The sequence below is a fragment of the Suillus plorans genome (assembly GCF_016647745.1).
Source record: "Suillus plorans strain S12 chromosome Unknown HD556scaffold_27, whole genome shotgun sequence".
NCBI classification, from domain to species: domain Eukaryota; kingdom Fungi; phylum Basidiomycota; class Agaricomycetes; order Boletales; family Suillaceae; genus Suillus; species Suillus plorans.
In genome coordinates this window covers 392,755-411,052 of record NW_024537411.1, presented here as the reverse complement: position 1 = coordinate 411,052, position 18,298 = coordinate 392,755, and the positions used below count along the sequence as shown (strand labels likewise).

Below are 18,298 nucleotides of genomic sequence, written 5' to 3'. Positions count from 1 at the left end.
GCATCACTTTCGGACTTTCATTTTAGGCTCTGCAGGCCTATTCAGAACACCAAAAACTTCATTTCTTTTTCATCTCGCAACTTACGATAATTTTGAAAACGCTCGATGGTGCATTACTATATTCTACATTGACAAGCGTAGGCGTTTGTTGTTTCAGTGCGTCGTTAATTAGTTGTCGTTTTTTTTCAGTTTTGTCACGATTCTGTAACGCTAATCATGTGACGTTCGTTATATTTGCAAGTCATCTACCTTACCCGATGGCATCTCTGCTTTCATCGCTGCTTGCTATTATTTCACCATCTCACAATATCGCCAACGCCAGCGCCTCACTGTGATGCCCGCTATGCGCCAAGAAGAAGATTAAGCTTTTGTTGCTTTTGCCTGTGAATTCGAGCTAAGGGCGACCATTATGCACATCACAATTAAAAATACAAGGGCGTTGTAGCCAATGGTTTGTCAAGCGTAAGGTAGTCTCGACTCTAGCATTCCGATCAGCATCAGCGGTCGTCCGCGCCCGGCCACCCCCATCTAATGAGCTGAGTCGCTCCGTCACGCCGCAGCTGAGCTCTGCAGCTAGCTAGCATGGACGTAGTAGAGCCGCGAGCCCCAACGAAGGCAGCTCCAACGCCTGGTAACAGCCGCAGGAAGCCTAGTGCTGAGGAAAAGAACGACTCGTTAATAATAATTCTTTTTGAGCGAGTTTCTGGAAACCCGAGCGATGCGAGAGGCCAAAAGGATGCACGATTGCGGTGTACGCTAGGAGAGAGCGAGATATATCAAATTGCCCTGGTTTTTGTGAGGAACCGGGACGACATTGGAAGCAAATCGTTGACTTACGTAGGTTATCGCGTCGTTCACTAACAAATAACTGCGATCAGCGGTTCAAGCGGCATTTGGTTGGAGTTGACGTACTGATTGTTGACGATAACCTCGTGCTCCCACCAAGTTGACGCCGAAGTGGTAATATTATGCAGAAGGCCAATGCGGTCATTCAGCGAGAACGCAGTATCGCCCTTGGCAGCCTTCCTAGCAATCGCTGCGAACCTCTCATCAGAGTACAACGCGCGGTCTATAATCATCAATGAATACAAACACTATCAACCAGAAAACAAACTTACAAACACCGTAGGTCCCCGCGTTGAGCTTGAAAGGCATTGAGGTATCGGTGGGGAGCGCCTTCTCCCTAGTGTCAAGATCGGCGGGCTTATCAATGTTGACTTTATCGTTAGTAGCTGTCAGCAGGGCCAAAGGCACGTTCCATATCGTCTCATTGCCCTTTTCTTCTGCAGATCCAGACTCCAGGAAACGATCCTGGCGGGCATGGATACCATTTTCACCCTCAGTGACAGCGATGACAGGAAAGCCGATCTGAGACAACGCGTGTTAGAATGGAGCGCGGATCAAACTGTCACGCTTGCCTTTGAAGTCCAGTTATCCACGATCCTCGGCGCATCTACCCCAGTGGACTCTGAGATGCCCTGCCGCAGGTCTCTGGTGACAGTGTTTTCGTATAGATGCTTCTTGAGGTAGATCGAAACACCTTTCAAGAAGCGCTCCTCGCCAACAAAGTTGGATAGCATGCGCAAAACTTAAAAGCGTCACTCGTGAGATGGGGCGGTGACAAGACAAATTGAATGCCTTACCAGGGCCTGCTTTGGCATATGAAAGGGAGTCGAAAATCTGATGGTCACCTGTATGAGATGGCCGCACTCCGTGCGGCATGCCAACCTTGCCATACCTGGTTGATCTGGTTGGCAGCAGGACGATGAACTTCAATCGGATGAGAAGACAATTTGGCATCAAGATCCGGCGCATCATTCAAATGCTCGAATATGAATAAGCTGTCGACCTTCCATTCCGGGTACACGCTAGTAAAAGGTGTTATGGTTATGTTGAGAGTGGAGCGCATCGGCTTACCGATCTAAAGATTGGCGTCAATGGGTTCAGTGAGTGCATGGATACGAGACATACCAACAATGATAACTTCAGTTCATACCCAGTTCTCCATAGCGCCTGCATCAAAATTACGGGCCTTCAGGCCATCAAACATCATCAACAGACTGAAGGAGATTCTACGCATGACGCTTACCGCTAGAGTATCCAGCTTTGGGAGAGGGTATTCGATGTCAAAAATCTCCTCATAGACTGGGAGAACTTTTGCTTTGATGTCGAGGGCATACTGAGCCTGATGAATCACATCAGCCTGCACCCAGAATGCTGTGAGGATGGGCCCTTACAGTATATGCGCAAGGGACGGGTCTTCCCACTCAGAGGTCCCTTATAAGAGCTTTCCAGGCGTGCGAAACGTCCATTGGCATATGCAACCAGATAAGTAGACATCTGTAGACTAGTTTTTAGTTTAAAAACCGACTTAGACGACGTCGACATACTGGCGGTGTAGTCTGGAACTTGGAAATATTCTACTGCACCTCAGGGCTATCTTGAGTCGTCAACGCCGAAAAGAGCGCCTCTAATGAGCGATCCTCTACTTTGGTCGTTTGGGGTTGGTAAATTTGTCGCCTTGAGAAGCGATTCATCCCAATGCGGTAAGGCACGTCTCACGATGGCGGGCTAGCGACAATCCGTAAGTGCAGGCGCAGTTAATGGGATCGAATACGCACTTCGAACTGGGTCAGTGTATAGTACTTCTTGGCTCCGTCTTGCTCGAACGAGCTCTTGTAATACCCCATCATGAATCCGGTCAGTTCTCCAGAGAAGCCAGGGCACAGGGGTCGAAAAGGAAAGTATACAATGTTCCGCCTTGCCATCGAAAGACGAAGGATAAACCTGCTTTATCTTGAGTTGATCGGAATATAATGCCGCATCGTTCAACTTCAGATCGACTGAGTTGAAGACAATGGTAATGTTTCGTTCTTGACATCAAGGCTGATGAAATTGGTCAATGATGTTTTGAAGGACCTGAGTGTGCACGGACGTACTCAACCCTTACCACGCCTTTAAATATTGAGTTCTCCAGGTCAGTCTTTATAGTCACATCATAATGCGTTGGCTTGACATCCAGGGGAAGACGGAAGTCACCCGAGTCGGTTGGTGTGCTCGCGAGGTCGACCGGTCAGTACTGAGCACTGAGTTCCAGCGGCACTTATGAAAAGTGCATGACGCAATTGGTTCAGACTAGATCACATGTTAGCTTACTTAGCACTTGCACACGTGAATCAATATTAATCAGTTTCTAGATGGTCAAATATAAAAATTCAAAATTCAAAGTTTCAATCAACGCCAACCCATATACCCAAACACTGCCGCAATCTGAGTCTGACCCGTGCCACCGCCCATTCTCCTGTTCACCTTCAGCAGGCCCCTTTCCCCCAAAGTACCACCAATATGTTCATCGTGCTCACCTAAGGACTACGCGACTGGAGGCTTGCACACTCTTTGCATCGCATACCGCGACTTTCCAGATGTTGAATACTGGCAGTCGGCCCTGGCCCCCCATAGACGAGCAAACTGTTGCAACAATCAACGGCCGTGCAGATGCCCTCGACAGTGCGGTAGAGTTGGTTGGTTGAGAAGGATGTTCTTTCTCGGGTGACAGCTATCAAGAATGAGCTCTGGGATGGTGTACCAGATACGATACACACATTACAAGTGGCGGGATCAAGGTACGTTTGTCACAGGCATTTCATCATAGCATTTATGTCTACGATGCTGATATGATATGCAGATGAATGCTTACGGGTGACAGTAAGAGACCGTGGTCAATATCGGCATGTCCAGTCGGTTGATCTCAGAGTCTATGAGCTTGGTAAGTTGGGAACGCGATTAAGATATTCTAGTGCTAATATGTATTAAATTATCATGCATTGCAACACGCCCCAGCTCCCTACTTCCAACACATCGCCAGCACCTGCTTTCGTAGTATCCCCAGTTCACATACCTATACTCCTAGCTGACGAGTCGACTATGGCAGAGGATGGTTCTGTCTTTCTGGTTAAAGTACCTTCAAGTCAGTTCAATAGTTTCAAATGAAATATCTAATCTTACCACTCACTCCATAGTCGATTTGACTAAATTGCGCTTTCTCATAACGTAGGCCGTAGCGCTGTCTCCGAATGAAGCGCCCCGTATGTAGATGGTTGCCAGTTACCTGTTTGGTGCTAATCATTCACAGGCCGCCCTCCATCGTGGGAAATAGCATCAGATGGGTAGTCGTTTCGAACAACGCTGGAATCCGCCGTGAAGTTCACGCAGTTGAGCCGCCTTATACTGCTTCGTACAGGCTGTTCATTTATTTCTGTCGGGGTTACCCATGATATCAAGCCTCAGTTTGCGGGACATGTTATTGCCGTTGTTGAGCGTATGCCTGGCCAACTCTTCTCTGGCACTCTTGGCCTGTTGCACCCTTCATCCGCTGCAGCCAAGGAGACGCTGAGCGCAGGGAACGTGAAGGCGACCGCAGCTACGAGCCCAGGCGCGGACCCATAGAACACCCCAAGATGGTTTGGCTTAGGCACGCCGACAAGCGAGTACTACTCATTACCGTTCTGACTAAACAGGTGCCTGCGGACTTCGTACAGAACTCTGAGGCCAATGCAGACAAGCTGTTCATTGCTTGCATCAAGCGTCACGTCAGCGCATTTCTGCAATCTTATGTCAGCCCTATTGACGCTTCTTCTATAACCCATCAGCTCCCTCCACCCATTCGGTACTTTGACTGAAGAGCTTGGCCCCATTGGGGACATCAAAGTCGAAACCAGCGTCCTGTTGGGGAGATCAATCTGGTAACGGATCACATTATTCCTAGATCTAGAATCTTGTTCCTCGTGTAGAACGTAGAACCACCGCCAAGTTACACTGAACCTTGATTTGCCTTGCGTTGTGCAATGATATTCTTCAAGTACATCTTTGCGAAATCCCTAGCTGGCCAGTGATCTGCATAATTCGCCAGGGCGGGAAATTCCTTGAGGGCCTTCACATCAGCTCCGGGTCAGTTTTAGAAAAGACATAGAAATGTTTTTGAGAATTCCATACCGCTACACAATATTTTGTCAGGGCGCCGGTGGTCTGTTCATGGTACGGTCTTGCCACTTCTAGATGATTCAGACAAATAGAATGAAGAACTTTCTGCGGAGGTGTTAGCTCACCGTGATTGACACCATCCTGGTAAGCGCTTACCTGTACATATCTATATGTGGCATCCTCCCATCCCAGTGCATCCTTTAGAGCATAACCACCAGCAGTCGGCTTGGAAAGTGCCCCAGGTGGGCGTGGTATTATTTTTTCAAACTCTGGGAATACAAGGTTGTACGATAGATGGACTGTATATGTCAATTCACATGAAAATATGATAGGAGACAGGTCTCACCAGGATCTGGGAATGAATTCCGCAAATTTGCAATCTTACACAAGTTATCTGACAGGAAACAATTAAATCTATGCATGCAGATGTGGGCTCGAGGGACAACTTGCCATCTCCAACAATGTGTTGCTCTTCTTGAGCTCGATTGAGCACCGCACCTGAATCCGGATCTGGCACATCAGATCGTTCAAATATCTTTCGACGATGAAAATCTGAAGATAGAGGAGGGCTTGGGCTTCTCTCATTATCGAACACAATCCGCTTTATTGTAGGAGGGAAATATGGTGTATAATAAGACATGGCGTGCTTGAGCCAGTGAGTTTGCGAGCTGTAGGAAAGGCCTTTATTAGAATTGGATTGAAGCTGATGTCCTTTGTTCATATACAGTTGCTTTATTACGTGTCAATTGTACTTAAGACATTCACTGTAATCCCTCATTTCATCACCCAGCTACTGAGACTGAACATACTGAACGTTGAACATTGTGTCGTCTTTCCACACATAACTCATATATTTAAACCGTACTTCGACGATCGAACGGAATTTATTACGTCTTTTCATTCGCGTCAACTACTACCGCGCCTCTCCTTTTGATTATGAAAGCTCCAGAAACTACCCAAGGCTACCGAATGAAATTCCACAGATATATTTCCTCTCCATACCGACCCATCCAGCGCGTCGAGAGAGATGTGAGGCCTTATTCTACTTTCTTCCATTGCTTATTTATCTCTTGACAGTCCATTTTAATCCACCAACAAGAGTTTCCTCGGTGCCAACGCCTCTTCTCCAAGGATGTTGAGGTGTTTGAAGAGAAAGTCGATCTTGATGTATAGTCACTCAGTAGTTCATCTCACGTTGACGCATGCTTATAAGTTCCACAGAGTACACTCATTCACCATCGCGCGTTTGATCGTAACCTGGGTGAATCACTAGTTATCAGTAAACCAGCCACAGCTCCCCGGCAATCAATTGCATCCCTTGTAGATATTCCTGTTCAGATGAATACAATGGCCGCTGGTTGATCTGTCTTGGAGAAATCATCAACAACCTTTGCAGGCTTGGCTACAAGTGAGGTCAAGCACATCTGAGCATATGCTATACTGACACAATCTTCGAAGGTGAGTCCACCTCCATGGGTGTGACGAGCATTCCGAGGACGTGAGTGTCGCCTCAAATTTATATTTTCACTTAGCCTGATATAGTAACTATCCATGTCTGACGACCAGCGCCTATAGCCCACAGATTACCCATAGGCGCCAGGAGCACAAGGTACGCGGTCTGGACACCATGATGGGTTGGTATAATGCAAAAGGTCAAAACCCGATACAATCTCCTCCTGCATGCCTGCATCCTCAGTTGGGAGATCTATTTATTCATCACTATGGAGATACCTCTATGCAAATCTGGCTCTGGAACAATGGTGTTTGGGAGCCGAATATTCAGGATGGCCATCACCACCCCGTTCTAAAGGACCACAGACTATCTATTCGTGATGGATTCGATCCTTCTTGGGTAACAAGAAAAACGCTTGCAACTTACAAAACTCGGGGACGAGGGAAAGATGGGACGAAACTGGGGTGTGCATCAGAGTAGAGGAGCTGGCCATGTAGTTTATTTCATAGTACCCACTAGTAGTCACACTAGCCATGCTGCAGGGCCCCTGCCCGCTTCAAACCAAAATCAAGTTACTATCACCTACCAAAGCTTAATTCCCGCTATGGCAGTAGTTCACCAAATTTGCAGTGCTTGTTCCTCTGCGTCCACACTACTAGTATGCATCTTGCGCGTCAGTACTAGTCCTGTATTCACTGCGGAAACGAGAAAATAACCCGATAGGGTTGATGTAGAATTAGAGGTTCTAAGCGCGGAGGATACACATTGGGCTTATCCCTAAGGCCTAGTAAGGCTTAAAGTAGGGAAAGGTGAGCCTTTCGCAAGCCTTTCGGACTCTGCGTACGTACTATATGTTGAATATTGATCTAGGTGAAATTTAACGAAGTCGCAGCGTGGAAGAGCTCAGGCCTGCAGGACCCGGTTTGAGGAATACATGAGAACGTAGGATGATTCGGCGATACCTGGCGATCTGTTCAGGACAACTATTCTCACTGTGTGTCAGACATTGAGCGACATTGCGTCTACGCTGAGTGTTATCTGCAGGCTGTGAGTCGAATATGAGTTTGCTAAGTCATTGTAAAAGAACCCAACTACGCCTCCATCGAGAAGTAGAGTCTCTGCCATGTAAGCCAGACCTGCTTTGTAAAGTTTGTTTATTTTTAATACATTTGTCAGTGGCGATGTGCGCGTGGACACGTACACGTACATCATGTCAAAAGCGCGAACTCAAGATATTATATATTTCATCAACGGCTTCCAGACGAACTTCCGCACCAGGCGCAGTTCTTCCAATCCATTACTTTCTGATGACTTTGAATCAGAAAAGCTGAACTCTGCACCGTCATTGGGACGGAGATTGCCCACGGCCATCGATATCCCCCGTGATTCGTGAACAAGATCCCTTGTTCTCATGGCAGCACCCTTCATGTTCTTCACTCTCACTCCCCCTTTCTTTCTGATGTACCTTCATCGTCCTCTCGTACTCTTCCAACATCCCCCTTGACTTGCTCCCCAATGCACCAATGTCATCCGAAATAACGTCCTCCACGACGGCGACACCAACAACGATGCACCAGACGCTGCCCTACAACACACGACAGCGCTTGACTCCCGTAGGCTCCGTCCTCGCTCCTATGACACAGGATGAAATACAGCTCTACAAAAATTACCACAGTATCGGTACTCAACGTCTCATAAACAAACGCAAACGAGTCCATAGTAGAGAGCCCGACGACTATCAAGAACGTCCAGCCAAGAGACACGCTGCCGACGTCGAAATGGTCGTTGATCACTGTAAGCGTCTTCCCGCTGCTCAACCTACCATTAACGCTGCCTTCCCAGATATCTTGCGTCCAGAAGTAGGCGTAAAACAGCGCAAAGAGTCTCCTATCATGGGCCTCAAGAATTTCAACAACTGGGTGAATTTGGTCCTGATTAATCTACGCATTTCGGACATCCAGCCTCGCCACTAGTCCATCGAAAAAATGCGGAAAAGTCCTCGATATGGGCGGCGGCAAAGGTGGCGATCTCATCAAATGGGGGAAGGCTCGAATTCGAGAGATGTTGGCTGTTGGTAAGATCTTTTGCTCTAATTCGCGCAGCCCGATCTGATCCATCTTCGATAGACATCGCGCACATGTCTGTCGAGCAGGCTCAGCACCGGTGGGCAACCATGCGTCCACGGCGTTTTGACGCCTCGTTCGCTGCATTGGATTGCTATACAGAACCACCTACAAAGGTCTTTACGCCCGAGCAGCTTGATTCGACGTTGTATCCATGCAGTTCTGCATGCATTATGCGTTTGAAATGGCGCAAAAAGCTCAATGCATGCTCAAGAACGTCAGCGAATGGTTAAGACCAGGAGGATATTTCTCAAAACGGTTCCAAACGCCGACCAGCTCCTGAATGTCCATTCAAACCCAGATTCCTTCTCACGTCCGCGTTGCTGACTTTATCGCGTCAATAGCGCGCGACTGGACCAACTACCAGCTGACTCTGAAGATCTTTCATTTGGAAATTTGTGGAACTCATGGTGACCTTCTTGGGTGAGTATGCTTGTTTCACTCGAATGGACACGGCGCCGGGTTCATTAAGTTGGATAACGCGGCAGTCCTGAATGCGCCGGTCGTCTTAAGTAAAGAAAAACCGGACACTTTGCCCATATGAGCTCTATTCAACGGATGCGTTTGCACTCGAAAACATTATGTGAAATTATGCCTATAGGAAGTGATTCTTTGATATGAATGATTGTCAGCGAAGTTGATTTCTCAAAGTACCTCCATCCCAACTACTACTACTGGCAACAGCGCTCAATGACTGAGGCATTGTGCTCAAAGCCTCGACCGCATTTATGTGACCCTTGATTCTTGAGAGAGCCTGCGAAGAACTTCGCAAAGTTTCAACCTGTCCATCTTGACAGTATTAAAAGCTCAATATCACTCACAAGCGAGTCAGGGATCATCTGCACCAGAAGGAAAACTCGCGGAGCAAACGCAGATGATCAATCAGTAAGTCTGAAAGCAATATCTAGCGAGTAAGTGTATTGAAGGTGAACATCCTGATCATGGCTAGTCAGCGAATGTTAATAATACCGAAACAAAAACGTATAATTCTAATGCGAGAGATCGTAGCTGAAAAACCAAGAACAGCAAAGGACGGTGGAAGAACAAAGAGGGAGGGCGAATACATATTACAAGACGAATAGGCGGTTACATCCTTTCCAATTTTGCAAGGTAAACATGACGCAGATTGAGGACGGAAAGGAAATTTTGTTCTCGCGCTGACATTTTTGGTACAGATGCTGATGAAACCAACAAGTCGGGGATCGGACGCGCGGAGCTAATCTTTTTTCCTTTGTGGTGATTCGCGAAGCACACAGGGTCACTGAGTCACACCTAGCTATAGAGTTTGGTCATGGCGAACAAAGGATGTCCATATATAATAAATTATATACTATGAATTGAATGTGCGTGATTCTTGGACGTAGCTACCTATTATCATCTTCACTCATGCCTCAGGAAACGCCAAACTTGTACACTCTAATCTTCACTCTACTTGGGCATACAGATGGCATTACCTGTTTGTCATTCGCGCCTCAAGGCGACCTTCTTGCCAGCGGTGGGGATGATGGAAACATCATTATTTGGGATGTAGAACTCGGCAAGATACTACACCGCATCATTGCTCGTTGTGTAATCACGACTCTTGCTTGGGATCCATCAAGGTGGAGAAGACGGCTTTTCGTTGGGGGCGCTGATGGTTTATTAGCCGTTGTGGAAAATATCGAGGTAATGATCTAGCATTCAACTAACTTAGATGTTTCTTACCTTCTCCATAGGATCGGGAACCTGTTCACTCTGTTCTGACAGGAGTGCGGGCGCCAGTTTATGCAATTGCTATCGACTCACATACTAGCCACCTTGCGATTGGAGTCGGTTCTGAGGTACACATAGCCAAAGAAGTCAGTTACAGTACGTGCATTAATGTAGTTGTTAACGGGAGGTTCTAAAAATCATCTAGGGAAGTACGCAACTTTCAAGATTTTGCCCATGCCTCCAGAGCTGCCATCTCCTTTGAAACCAAAGGAGCAGGTTGATAACCGGGTCCGCGCACGCTCCCTCACTTTCAAGAATTTCGGAAGAGAGCTTGTCGTTGCATACTTGAACCATGGGGTTGTGTAGGTCTGTTCTTTTCCTATGAAGCACCTGCTCACAAACTTTCAGATGCTGGCACATCGGGAGTGACTCAGATCATGATACTCAGAGGTGGCGTATTAGCCCTATTCATCCGCATCAATTAATGTATGTCAAGAGAGTCTGCATTTTTATTTTTATCTTTATTCTCATGGGCTTGGTAGTGGTCACGGCGCTCTTTCACCTGATGAATCCTTGGTTTTACTATCGAACCTCTCTGATGGACTTGATCTGTACGCAGTTGGTCACAATCATCCAGTGAAGAGCTTCAAGTTCTCATCAAATGGAGGGGCCAATCTTCCAGTGCAAGTATCTTTTGTGGAACGTGGGCGGGGGATATTGGGTGGATCTTCTGAAGGAAATGTTCATGTTTGGGGTTTAGCATCAACAGAAAGCCGCCAGGTTCTAGAACACGATGGTATGTTGCATGCTTAACTCTCCCAGCTATTTTGATGCACTAACTATCCATAGGTTGCGTAGTGCAGGCTGTTACTGTATGACTCAAGTGGTTTCCCGATCGGCTTATTTCTCATTCTTGGTAGGCCTTTGACTACTTTGGTTATTCAATTATCGTCACCGCCACCTCCCATAACCCCCGTTCGACCTACATCAAGTTATGGAAATCAACCAGAAGTGAGGCGCTGACTTGGTACGCCTTTAAAGCTAATGATTGTCAAAAATGTAGGCATCGAATGGAGGGACTACGCTCTATATATCACCTCTACTGTGGCGGTACGTTAGATACCCCATGTCTTTTCTACTTGCAGCCTGACTATGCAAAATTAAAAGCTTCAATTTGTTCGTCGCTCTCTCTTTATTCTAACACCAGCTGGCTTTCGCGCGTTCAACCGGCCGTTGATATATTTCTGTGCACTCGGAGTTTTGCTCATCAGCTACATGCTAGTTAACAGTCCTAGCGCTGTTTCGGTAAGGTTCACTTTTGTATTCCCTCCAGAAACTTAAATCCACACATTCACATGAATAGCGTTCTGCCGACAGAGCCTCAGTAAGTTGGTCGTTATTTTATATTATGTTATTATGACGCTTAGTTGCAGCAATATTGGTCACTGGCGGACCCGGCATTACATTCATTTTCTGTCTGGTGGAGCGGCCTGCCATCTGCACGTCAACTTCTTCTTTCCATAGTCGAATCGTTCTACAACTGGCTAAAGGAGGATTTGAGTGCGGTCAGTCAGGCGCCTTTCTTGACTAGTCAGACAAGGCTAGTTCCGGAGGAATCTCCCCTAATCGATTCTACTGTGGCTTTTGCACACAATGCATTGGTGGTTGTCTAGTTATAGATTGTATTCCCTATTTCCTAGTTAGTGTACATCGACAATATGAGCTCGCATCGCGTGAATCACTTGTGTGGGATCAATCGTTCCATGCTTACTATTGGAACAGAATTGACCAGATTAGTACGAGGCATGCATTCTCAATATCGACTGTTAGTGGCCGATCGCCGTGATCATCAGAAACGTCGACAAAGCCTAGGATGAGATCGATCAAGCTAAGTTTCAGCCATTTATCCACTGGCCATTGATATTGATATTGAACGAACACTACATATCATGATAGCGATGCAAATATTAACGCACAACTCGAGATAGCATCCTCCTCTCGAATTCGAGTGGAACTTGAAGACCTCGCGGCATCTTCGTCAGTTTTGTTCCACATACTCCATATACCCTAGCTAACATGGTTTGACAATCATTCCTACCTTGTCATCGCACCTGGTGAAATCAGATAGGACTTGAGTCGGTCTGGATCTCTTATCGATAGAATATCAATCAATCATTAATTTTGGGTCATCGCTTTGCTTTATCCTTCAATCGCTTCGTTTCACCCTTTGTCCTTCAATCGCTTCGTTTCATCCTTTGTCCTGGAAAGCTTCATGTCTCCCACACACATTCCATCTGGTTCTTAGCACTTCCCCTTTGATATCGATTTCCCATATAACATGGCATATTGTCTCGGAATTCCATTCAATCAATTGAAATCTCCACACTATCTTAATCAACGATTTTCTCTGGAACTTGGTACTGTTCTTGCTGTGATTTTACGATGGCGAAAAACCAGCGACAGATTCATCGTCTGCTGAGGAAGTCGATTATTGGGCAACTTCCTGACACCCAATTTTACCTGTTTTCCAATCAATCAAAGCGCAAGGGCAACATTACCAAGCTCAAAACATTGTTCGCCGAACATGAAGTCCTCGCCGTGGGTTCAGAGTATTTCAGCAACTGTAAGCCATTACATATGTCTGTTACCATTGGGTCAGGTTCACCAGACACTTTCAGTATTTGCTGCTAAACAAACACTCGATGATCCTGCTATTGTCAGATTCCAAGGCGGCCGTCACATGTGTGAGGAAGGGATTTCTATTGACGAATATGGCTATGCCTCTGATAGTGACCTTGGTGAAGAAGATGAGGAAGTTGATGAAACTGTTCAAAATGGTAGGTGGCTTTTCCGATTATGCCGCAGGATTACCTTATGGCAATTTTTTGAAGATCCAGATGAGAAGTGTGGAAATGTCTCTACGGAACGAATGGCTCATACGACTGACGAGAATCTAGTCACAAAGGAGCCACAATGCACCATTCCAAGCCGTGTATTAGTAACAGATACTGCATTCAAAACGTGCGGTTTACTAGCCTGCTGGCGCTCAGGTCTGTCGCTAATCGACTTACATAGGTGGCTGGCTTTGTTGTACTATATGTACACCAACGAGATTGCTTTTGCACCTTTGCGATCGCAGGGAAGTAGCACAGCAAGGTATTGCAGCCTCAATGAAGCCCCACTATGTTCACCAAAGTCTATGTATCGCCTAGCGTGCAAGGTGCGTCTGCTGTCCCTTTAAATACTCTTTGTGAACTGATAGTTTGGGGACCACACCAGATAAAGCATGATAGGTTACAGGCCAAAGCGCTTGCTGCTATACGATCTAGTCTGACCGAGTACAATATCCTACGTGAATTCTCTTCATCTCTGACATCCAGGTTAGTTTGTCATGCATTCTCACTCACTATTTTGGCTAAATTGCTGTCTGGATACCGGTATAGATTTCCTCCCATTTTTGAGATGGAAGTTGAGACCGTGTTTCAGCTTATTTCCACTCCTACTAGGCGGCCTATCATAAGAGACTTTCCGACACTTATCCCAAGGATTGTTGGCGCTGATCTCCCATACGGGGCTGGTATCCCTCTTGATACTAATATTCATCCCGACGAAACTCCAGGTATGAATGAATAGAAGCGCATACTGGAACCACTAGAGTTTATATGATCTATCACGTCAGGAGAACAAACTTCGAGATTCAGTCTAAATGTAATGGTGTTTTTGTTTCAACATGTATATCTAGTCTACAATCTATGCGGGGCCAGTACCAGCACGCACCCCATGATAAGTATCTGCAATCTTCCCGCTACCAACTTGCAACTCAGACACGAACTTGTAATAAGTGTAGATGTGGTTGAGGGAGCGTGAGTCGTGACATCCACACTTCTGGAAAAAGAATCATTACTCCACACCGGAGTTTCATAGGGTTTGGTGCTAGTGGAACTCCGCCGAGCTTCGAATACGCTCATGCTAGCTGTGGGCATGTGACCAACCAAACACACACTTATTGCATCACCATGTCTAGCTGAACACCGAAGACTTGTACCCATACATGTTGGCTACGTACATCTCGAGAGCAACGCTCGTCCCAGTTTTCAAACCTCATGCAACCATCTTCCTTAGAGCAAGATGGTACAGTACTCCTTCGGAACTTCCACTACCCAATAAGTCGAAGGTGTGGGAGTCTGTTGACGAAGCAGTTAAGGATGTAAAGTCAGGAGATGTCGTTCTGTGTGGTGGTGAGTATCGTTGCATTTCATTTCTTATACCAGATGTGTAATATTCTGGAACGCAATACCTAGGTTTTGGTTTGGCTGGTGTGCCAGGTGAGTCTCACTAGAGGGTGGATCTTGAACTGTGTAACTAAGCTAAGATACAACAAGGCGCGCTTCTTGCCGCCTTAGCCAAGTGCAGGGATGTTGCAAAGCTAACAGAAGTTCCCAATAATGCTGGCGCAGGCGACTCTGGACTTGGTTTGTTTTCCGCAACTGTCCATGATCCGTGAACCTCATGAATATTCATAGGAAGTTGTTTAACAGCAAGCAAATTGATAAGGTTGTCGCTTCATACCCTGGAGGGTGAGTGACTCATCTTGTTAGGGCCGGCGCAAGATAAATAATCTATCTGTCCAGAAACAAGGTCTTTGAGGCTCTATATCTCAAGGGCGAGGTGTCTTTGGAGCTATGCCCCCAAGGTACATTGTTGAACGTCTCCGCGCCCATGCCGCTGGTATCCCAGCCTTCTTCACCCCTACGGAAGCATCAACAGCAGTAGAAGACGGTTCTATCCCAACATGCTACAACGAAGGAGGATTTTCCACTTTGACACCCGAGAAAGAACACGCCCAGAAAATGTGTCATCGTATTGCAAAGCAGGCTGCCAAAGAGCTCAAAGATGGATACTACATAAATCTCAGTATTGGTATGCCCACTCTCGTTCCTGGATACCTTGAGCCCGGTGCGAGTGTTCAGCTGCAAAGCGAAAACGGCATCCTCGGCATGGGGCCATACCCTAGTACAAAAGAGGAGGTGGATCTGTAAGTAGTGCTGCCAGTAAGTGTTTCTCATACTCTTTGTAGGGATCTCACCAACGCGGGTAAGGAGACTGTGACCTTACTTCCCGGTGCCTCAATCTTTGGTATGTTTTCAAATGGTAGTTGTATGATTCAGCTTCACTTGCTGACTCTACTGCTAGACTTGAGTGAATCATTCGCTATGATTCGCGGTGGTCACATCGATGTTTCCATTCTCGGTGTGAGTGTTTTCACATGTTCTTTGGATAATCTCACAATATCCTGTTTATCTTGTAGGCTATGGAAGTATCGCAGGCAGGTGATATTGCCAACTTTATGATTCCCGGGAAATTGGTTAATACCAAAGGTACGTAGTAGTATTTGACTGCGTTGATCGATTATCTAAAACCTAGGCCGTTGCTAGACTCCGTTTTTAACCTCAAATTGTGTTGTTGTCATGTCTCTGCTTCGATCGCTTGCTCGCCGGGCGTAGGTTTGCTTTTCTCTGAAGTTTTCACGGCCTCTTACGACGGTCGCTCGCTCACCAGTGTCACCACCGATATCAAGTTTGTGGTTGCGCGCTCTCGATTCTGATTAGTAGTTGTTGGGATGAACTAGATTGCTGTGCGGCGCGCCGTCGGTCGGGAAGATGAGACTCCTGTTCGCAATTTTTGTTCTCTCTCTCTGTCTGGCGTTTGAGGTGAGATTTGAGGTTGCAGTAGGCTTTAGTTCTTCGTCTGATCTAGCTAACTGCATTCAACTTGCATCCTCATCATGGGCAAGACCTGAAGCATCGCTCGAGCCTCGTGATAAGACCAATCATCTTGGTATGGATGAGTTGTTCAAGCTATACAACGACGAGATATATAATAGACGCAATACAGTGATCCGTGCACGCACTGGAAGCATGGATAGCTCTGCTTCTATCCACTCCCTGCACACCGTCTGGGAAGGCGGTGAACCTCGAGATATGGGCCGTTCATATTCTCACTCCAGTGAATAATCAATGCGAGCGACGCCTTTGCCAGTTACTACACCTCGTGGATGCAACCCGGACAGAGGAGAGAACCGAACGAACATCCCAAACTCCCGACGACTGCCCCCACACCTCCACCTTGGTTTTTTTATATGTAGTATTTATGCATCTTTTATGTTGTTGGGTATCAGATACTTCCGAAGTGATACGTACATTTTTTTAACAATGTTGGTATTCAATTCAATTTCATTCTGACAAATTACCGGTTCTTCTGTTTGCCACTTTGTGGGTCGCTCTTGCAGGAGGGATCATGCTACATACTACCTTTGATACCCCAAGACAACATACTTCCACATTGCTAACGACTCTTCACTGCGAACCTGACTAGCAGAAGTCGGACACAATGGACATGGACCTCCATCAAGCATATGAAACATGGGCCGCGTAAGTGGCTCAAAGAATATAATATTTCCTCCATCAGGCATCGTTTGACTCCATTTCACATTAGTGACTTAAGCTGAAAGGGAGAAGCATGCGGGTGATTCTGCCTCATGGCAAATTTGAAAGGCAGATTCAATTTGGGTGATTTGGGCAGTCTTTGTTATCCGGGATTTTTCAGCCCTTTGTGAAATTTTTGGTGCGTCATTCCTAGTATTTAAGAATGTACCTACCTATCTCACAAGATCTTGACACCTCAGCGCACTCCACTCCTGATGGCTCCTTCTCGCAGTGTAGTGGTCCGCCAAAACAACCTTTCTACACCTTACAACCGACATTCGATGTTGAAGTCGGGCTCTTCCTCACCCGCGGCCAGCTCCATGCCATCGCCTCCTACTTTGATCACTATAACCAGTGACCACGATACGTTCCACCTTGACCTAAAGACTACTCATGAGGTACGTTTTCTGGCAGTTGTGCCGTAGACTGTGTCACCAATATTGTCTCATTTCAGACGGTTTTTCAAATCGGGACCCTTCTCAGTGCCGATGTAAAGCAACTAAGAAAGGTAATCATCATTAGGTGACTATCCCTTTGCTTATAACTGGTTCATCAGGAGCTCGCCACAACCAAGCGAGAGACCAAAAAGGCTTCTTTGGAGCGAGACCACGTTGTTGCTGCACATAACGAAGTGCGCATTCAGCCTTTCACTGATTTATTCAAAGACCTAGTTTCATTCTTGCACAGTTCTTACATCCTATTGGTGTCTTACTGCATTGTCCCATTTGCAAAGCAGTCATGGAGCGGCCTTTCACGTAAGCCAAATTCAATTCTAATTCTTGAATGTTGCTCAAAGTGTATTCACGCAACAGACTGGAATGCAACCATAGCTATTGTTTTCGGTGCATAGCCAATTGGTTTCATGAAAGTATCAGGATCCGGTTGTCTTCCTGCTATGAGTCGCTTCCTCAGAGCTTCAAAGACCATGTCAAACCTTTCACAAGTGCTGAGGTAGATATATTGTGTGATGGGATATACGCCATCATTCCTGGTCGATTATATCACTGTCCCATGTGCCGAGCATTTGTTGATGAGCCTCCTATTGAAGTCCCTTTACTCCGTGATTTATTCAGCAAGATTACTGGAGCGTTGGGCCCTGAGGTAGAGTGTACAGAGCAGTTATCTACAGATCCAGCTTCGCAGTGGAGAATATTTTTTAGGAAGAGAAGGTAGCGATAATTCAGGGTAGCTACTATACATAATATATATATATATCGTTGAAATCATCCCGAATCTACCATAGTGCTAGCGCCCGCTGTCTCATTAAATATTAAAGTCTTTGATTGAATAAGCTGACTTCTGGGAAGCGGAGTGTTAAAAACAATCACAATCAGGCTTCTGGAGCAAACAATCGTGCACACGATTCAGGAGCAAACAATCACGATTTAAATATCCATGAGCCTACTCTAATTCTTATCACTGCACATACTACTATTTGACGCCCATGAACAGAGCAAGACAGAAGTGTTGTACCTGCGAAGTTTTTGGCTGCATTAATGAGCGGCACAAAGGTCCTACTCGAGTTGACCTGCCTGGAAGGCTTCTTCCTTATTCAACCGTTCAGA

General features: G+C 46.3%; 8 protein-coding genes across 8 annotated transcripts; 6 read left to right on the top strand and 2 right to left on the bottom strand.

Moving 5' to 3' along the window:
• Window positions 1-497: 497 nt before the first annotated feature.
• HD556DRAFT_1476120 (uncharacterized protein) lies at window positions 498-2,768 on the bottom strand (the record flags this gene model as incomplete). Its single annotated transcript, XM_041308532.1, has 11 exons — window positions 498-655; window positions 838-857; window positions 913-1,069; window positions 1,119-1,368; window positions 1,458-1,588; window positions 1,644-1,680; window positions 1,739-1,921; window positions 1,997-2,032; window positions 2,090-2,217; window positions 2,238-2,340; window positions 2,622-2,768. 11 exons carry the CDS (start codon window positions 2,766-2,768, stop codon window positions 498-500), a joined length of 1,350 nt encoding a protein of 449 aa, XP_041160452.1.
• A 654-nt stretch (window positions 2,769-3,422) lies between these two features.
• HD556DRAFT_1308272 (uncharacterized protein) lies at window positions 3,423-4,446 on the top strand (the record flags this gene model as incomplete). The annotated part of the gene is made up of 6 exons (XM_041300109.1): window positions 3,423-3,521; window positions 3,557-3,623; window positions 3,686-3,766; window positions 3,911-3,957; window positions 4,055-4,085; window positions 4,241-4,446. The coding sequence occupies 6 exons, from the start codon at window positions 3,423-3,425 to the stop codon at window positions 4,444-4,446; spliced, it is 531 nt and encodes a 176-aa protein (XP_041160451.1).
• Window positions 4,447-4,819: 373 nt separating this feature from the next.
• Window positions 4,820-5,235, bottom strand: HD556DRAFT_1222152 (uncharacterized protein; the record flags this gene model as incomplete). Its single annotated transcript, XM_041296829.1, has 3 exons — window positions 4,820-4,930; window positions 4,993-5,085; window positions 5,137-5,235. Coding segments are annotated over 3 exons (303 nt in total), but the record flags the coding sequence as incomplete, so codon positions are not given.
• A 2,721-nt stretch (window positions 5,236-7,956) lies between these two features.
• Window positions 7,957-8,799, top strand: HD556DRAFT_1476118 (uncharacterized protein; the record flags this gene model as incomplete). The annotated part of the gene is made up of 3 exons (XM_041308531.1): window positions 7,957-8,352; window positions 8,480-8,507; window positions 8,560-8,799. 3 exons carry the CDS (start codon window positions 7,957-7,959, stop codon window positions 8,787-8,789), a joined length of 654 nt encoding a protein of 217 aa, XP_041160449.1. The 3' UTR covers window positions 8,790-8,799.
• Window positions 8,800-9,942: 1,143 nt separating this feature from the next.
• Window positions 9,943-12,319, top strand: HD556DRAFT_1308269 (WD40-repeat-containing domain protein; the record flags this gene model as incomplete). The annotated part of the gene is made up of 13 exons (XM_041300108.1): window positions 9,943-10,221; window positions 10,272-10,404; window positions 10,454-10,610; window positions 10,657-10,734; window positions 10,791-11,044; window positions 11,098-11,120; window positions 11,169-11,275; window positions 11,312-11,358; window positions 11,456-11,553; window positions 11,612-11,632; window positions 11,682-11,813; window positions 11,949-12,073; window positions 12,205-12,319. 13 exons carry the CDS (start codon window positions 9,943-9,945, stop codon window positions 12,317-12,319), a joined length of 1,569 nt encoding a protein of 522 aa, XP_041160448.1.
• Window positions 12,320-12,690: 371 nt separating this feature from the next.
• Window positions 12,691-13,881, top strand: HD556DRAFT_1443167 (uncharacterized protein; the record flags this gene model as incomplete). The annotated part of the gene is made up of 6 exons (XM_041306565.1): window positions 12,691-12,871; window positions 12,927-13,085; window positions 13,140-13,269; window positions 13,324-13,468; window positions 13,528-13,628; window positions 13,692-13,881. 6 exons carry the CDS (start codon window positions 12,691-12,693, stop codon window positions 13,879-13,881), a joined length of 906 nt encoding a protein of 301 aa, XP_041160447.1.
• A 418-nt stretch (window positions 13,882-14,299) lies between these two features.
• Window positions 14,300-16,262, top strand: HD556DRAFT_1443166 (uncharacterized protein; the record flags this gene model as incomplete). Its single annotated transcript, XM_041306564.1, has 9 exons — window positions 14,300-14,486; window positions 14,550-14,573; window positions 14,631-14,720; window positions 14,911-15,283; window positions 15,326-15,384; window positions 15,442-15,500; window positions 15,557-15,626; window positions 15,684-15,825; window positions 15,878-16,262. 9 exons carry the CDS (start codon window positions 14,300-14,302, stop codon window positions 16,260-16,262), a joined length of 1,389 nt encoding a protein of 462 aa, XP_041160446.1.
• A 376-nt stretch (window positions 16,263-16,638) lies between these two features.
• Window positions 16,639-17,906, top strand: HD556DRAFT_1308267 (uncharacterized protein; the record flags this gene model as incomplete). Its single annotated transcript, XM_041300107.1, has 5 exons — window positions 16,639-16,679; window positions 16,966-17,131; window positions 17,188-17,241; window positions 17,290-17,488; window positions 17,584-17,906. The coding sequence occupies 5 exons, from the start codon at window positions 16,639-16,641 to the stop codon at window positions 17,904-17,906; spliced, it is 783 nt and encodes a 260-aa protein (XP_041160445.1).
• Between the last annotated feature and the right edge of the window lie 392 nt (window positions 17,907-18,298).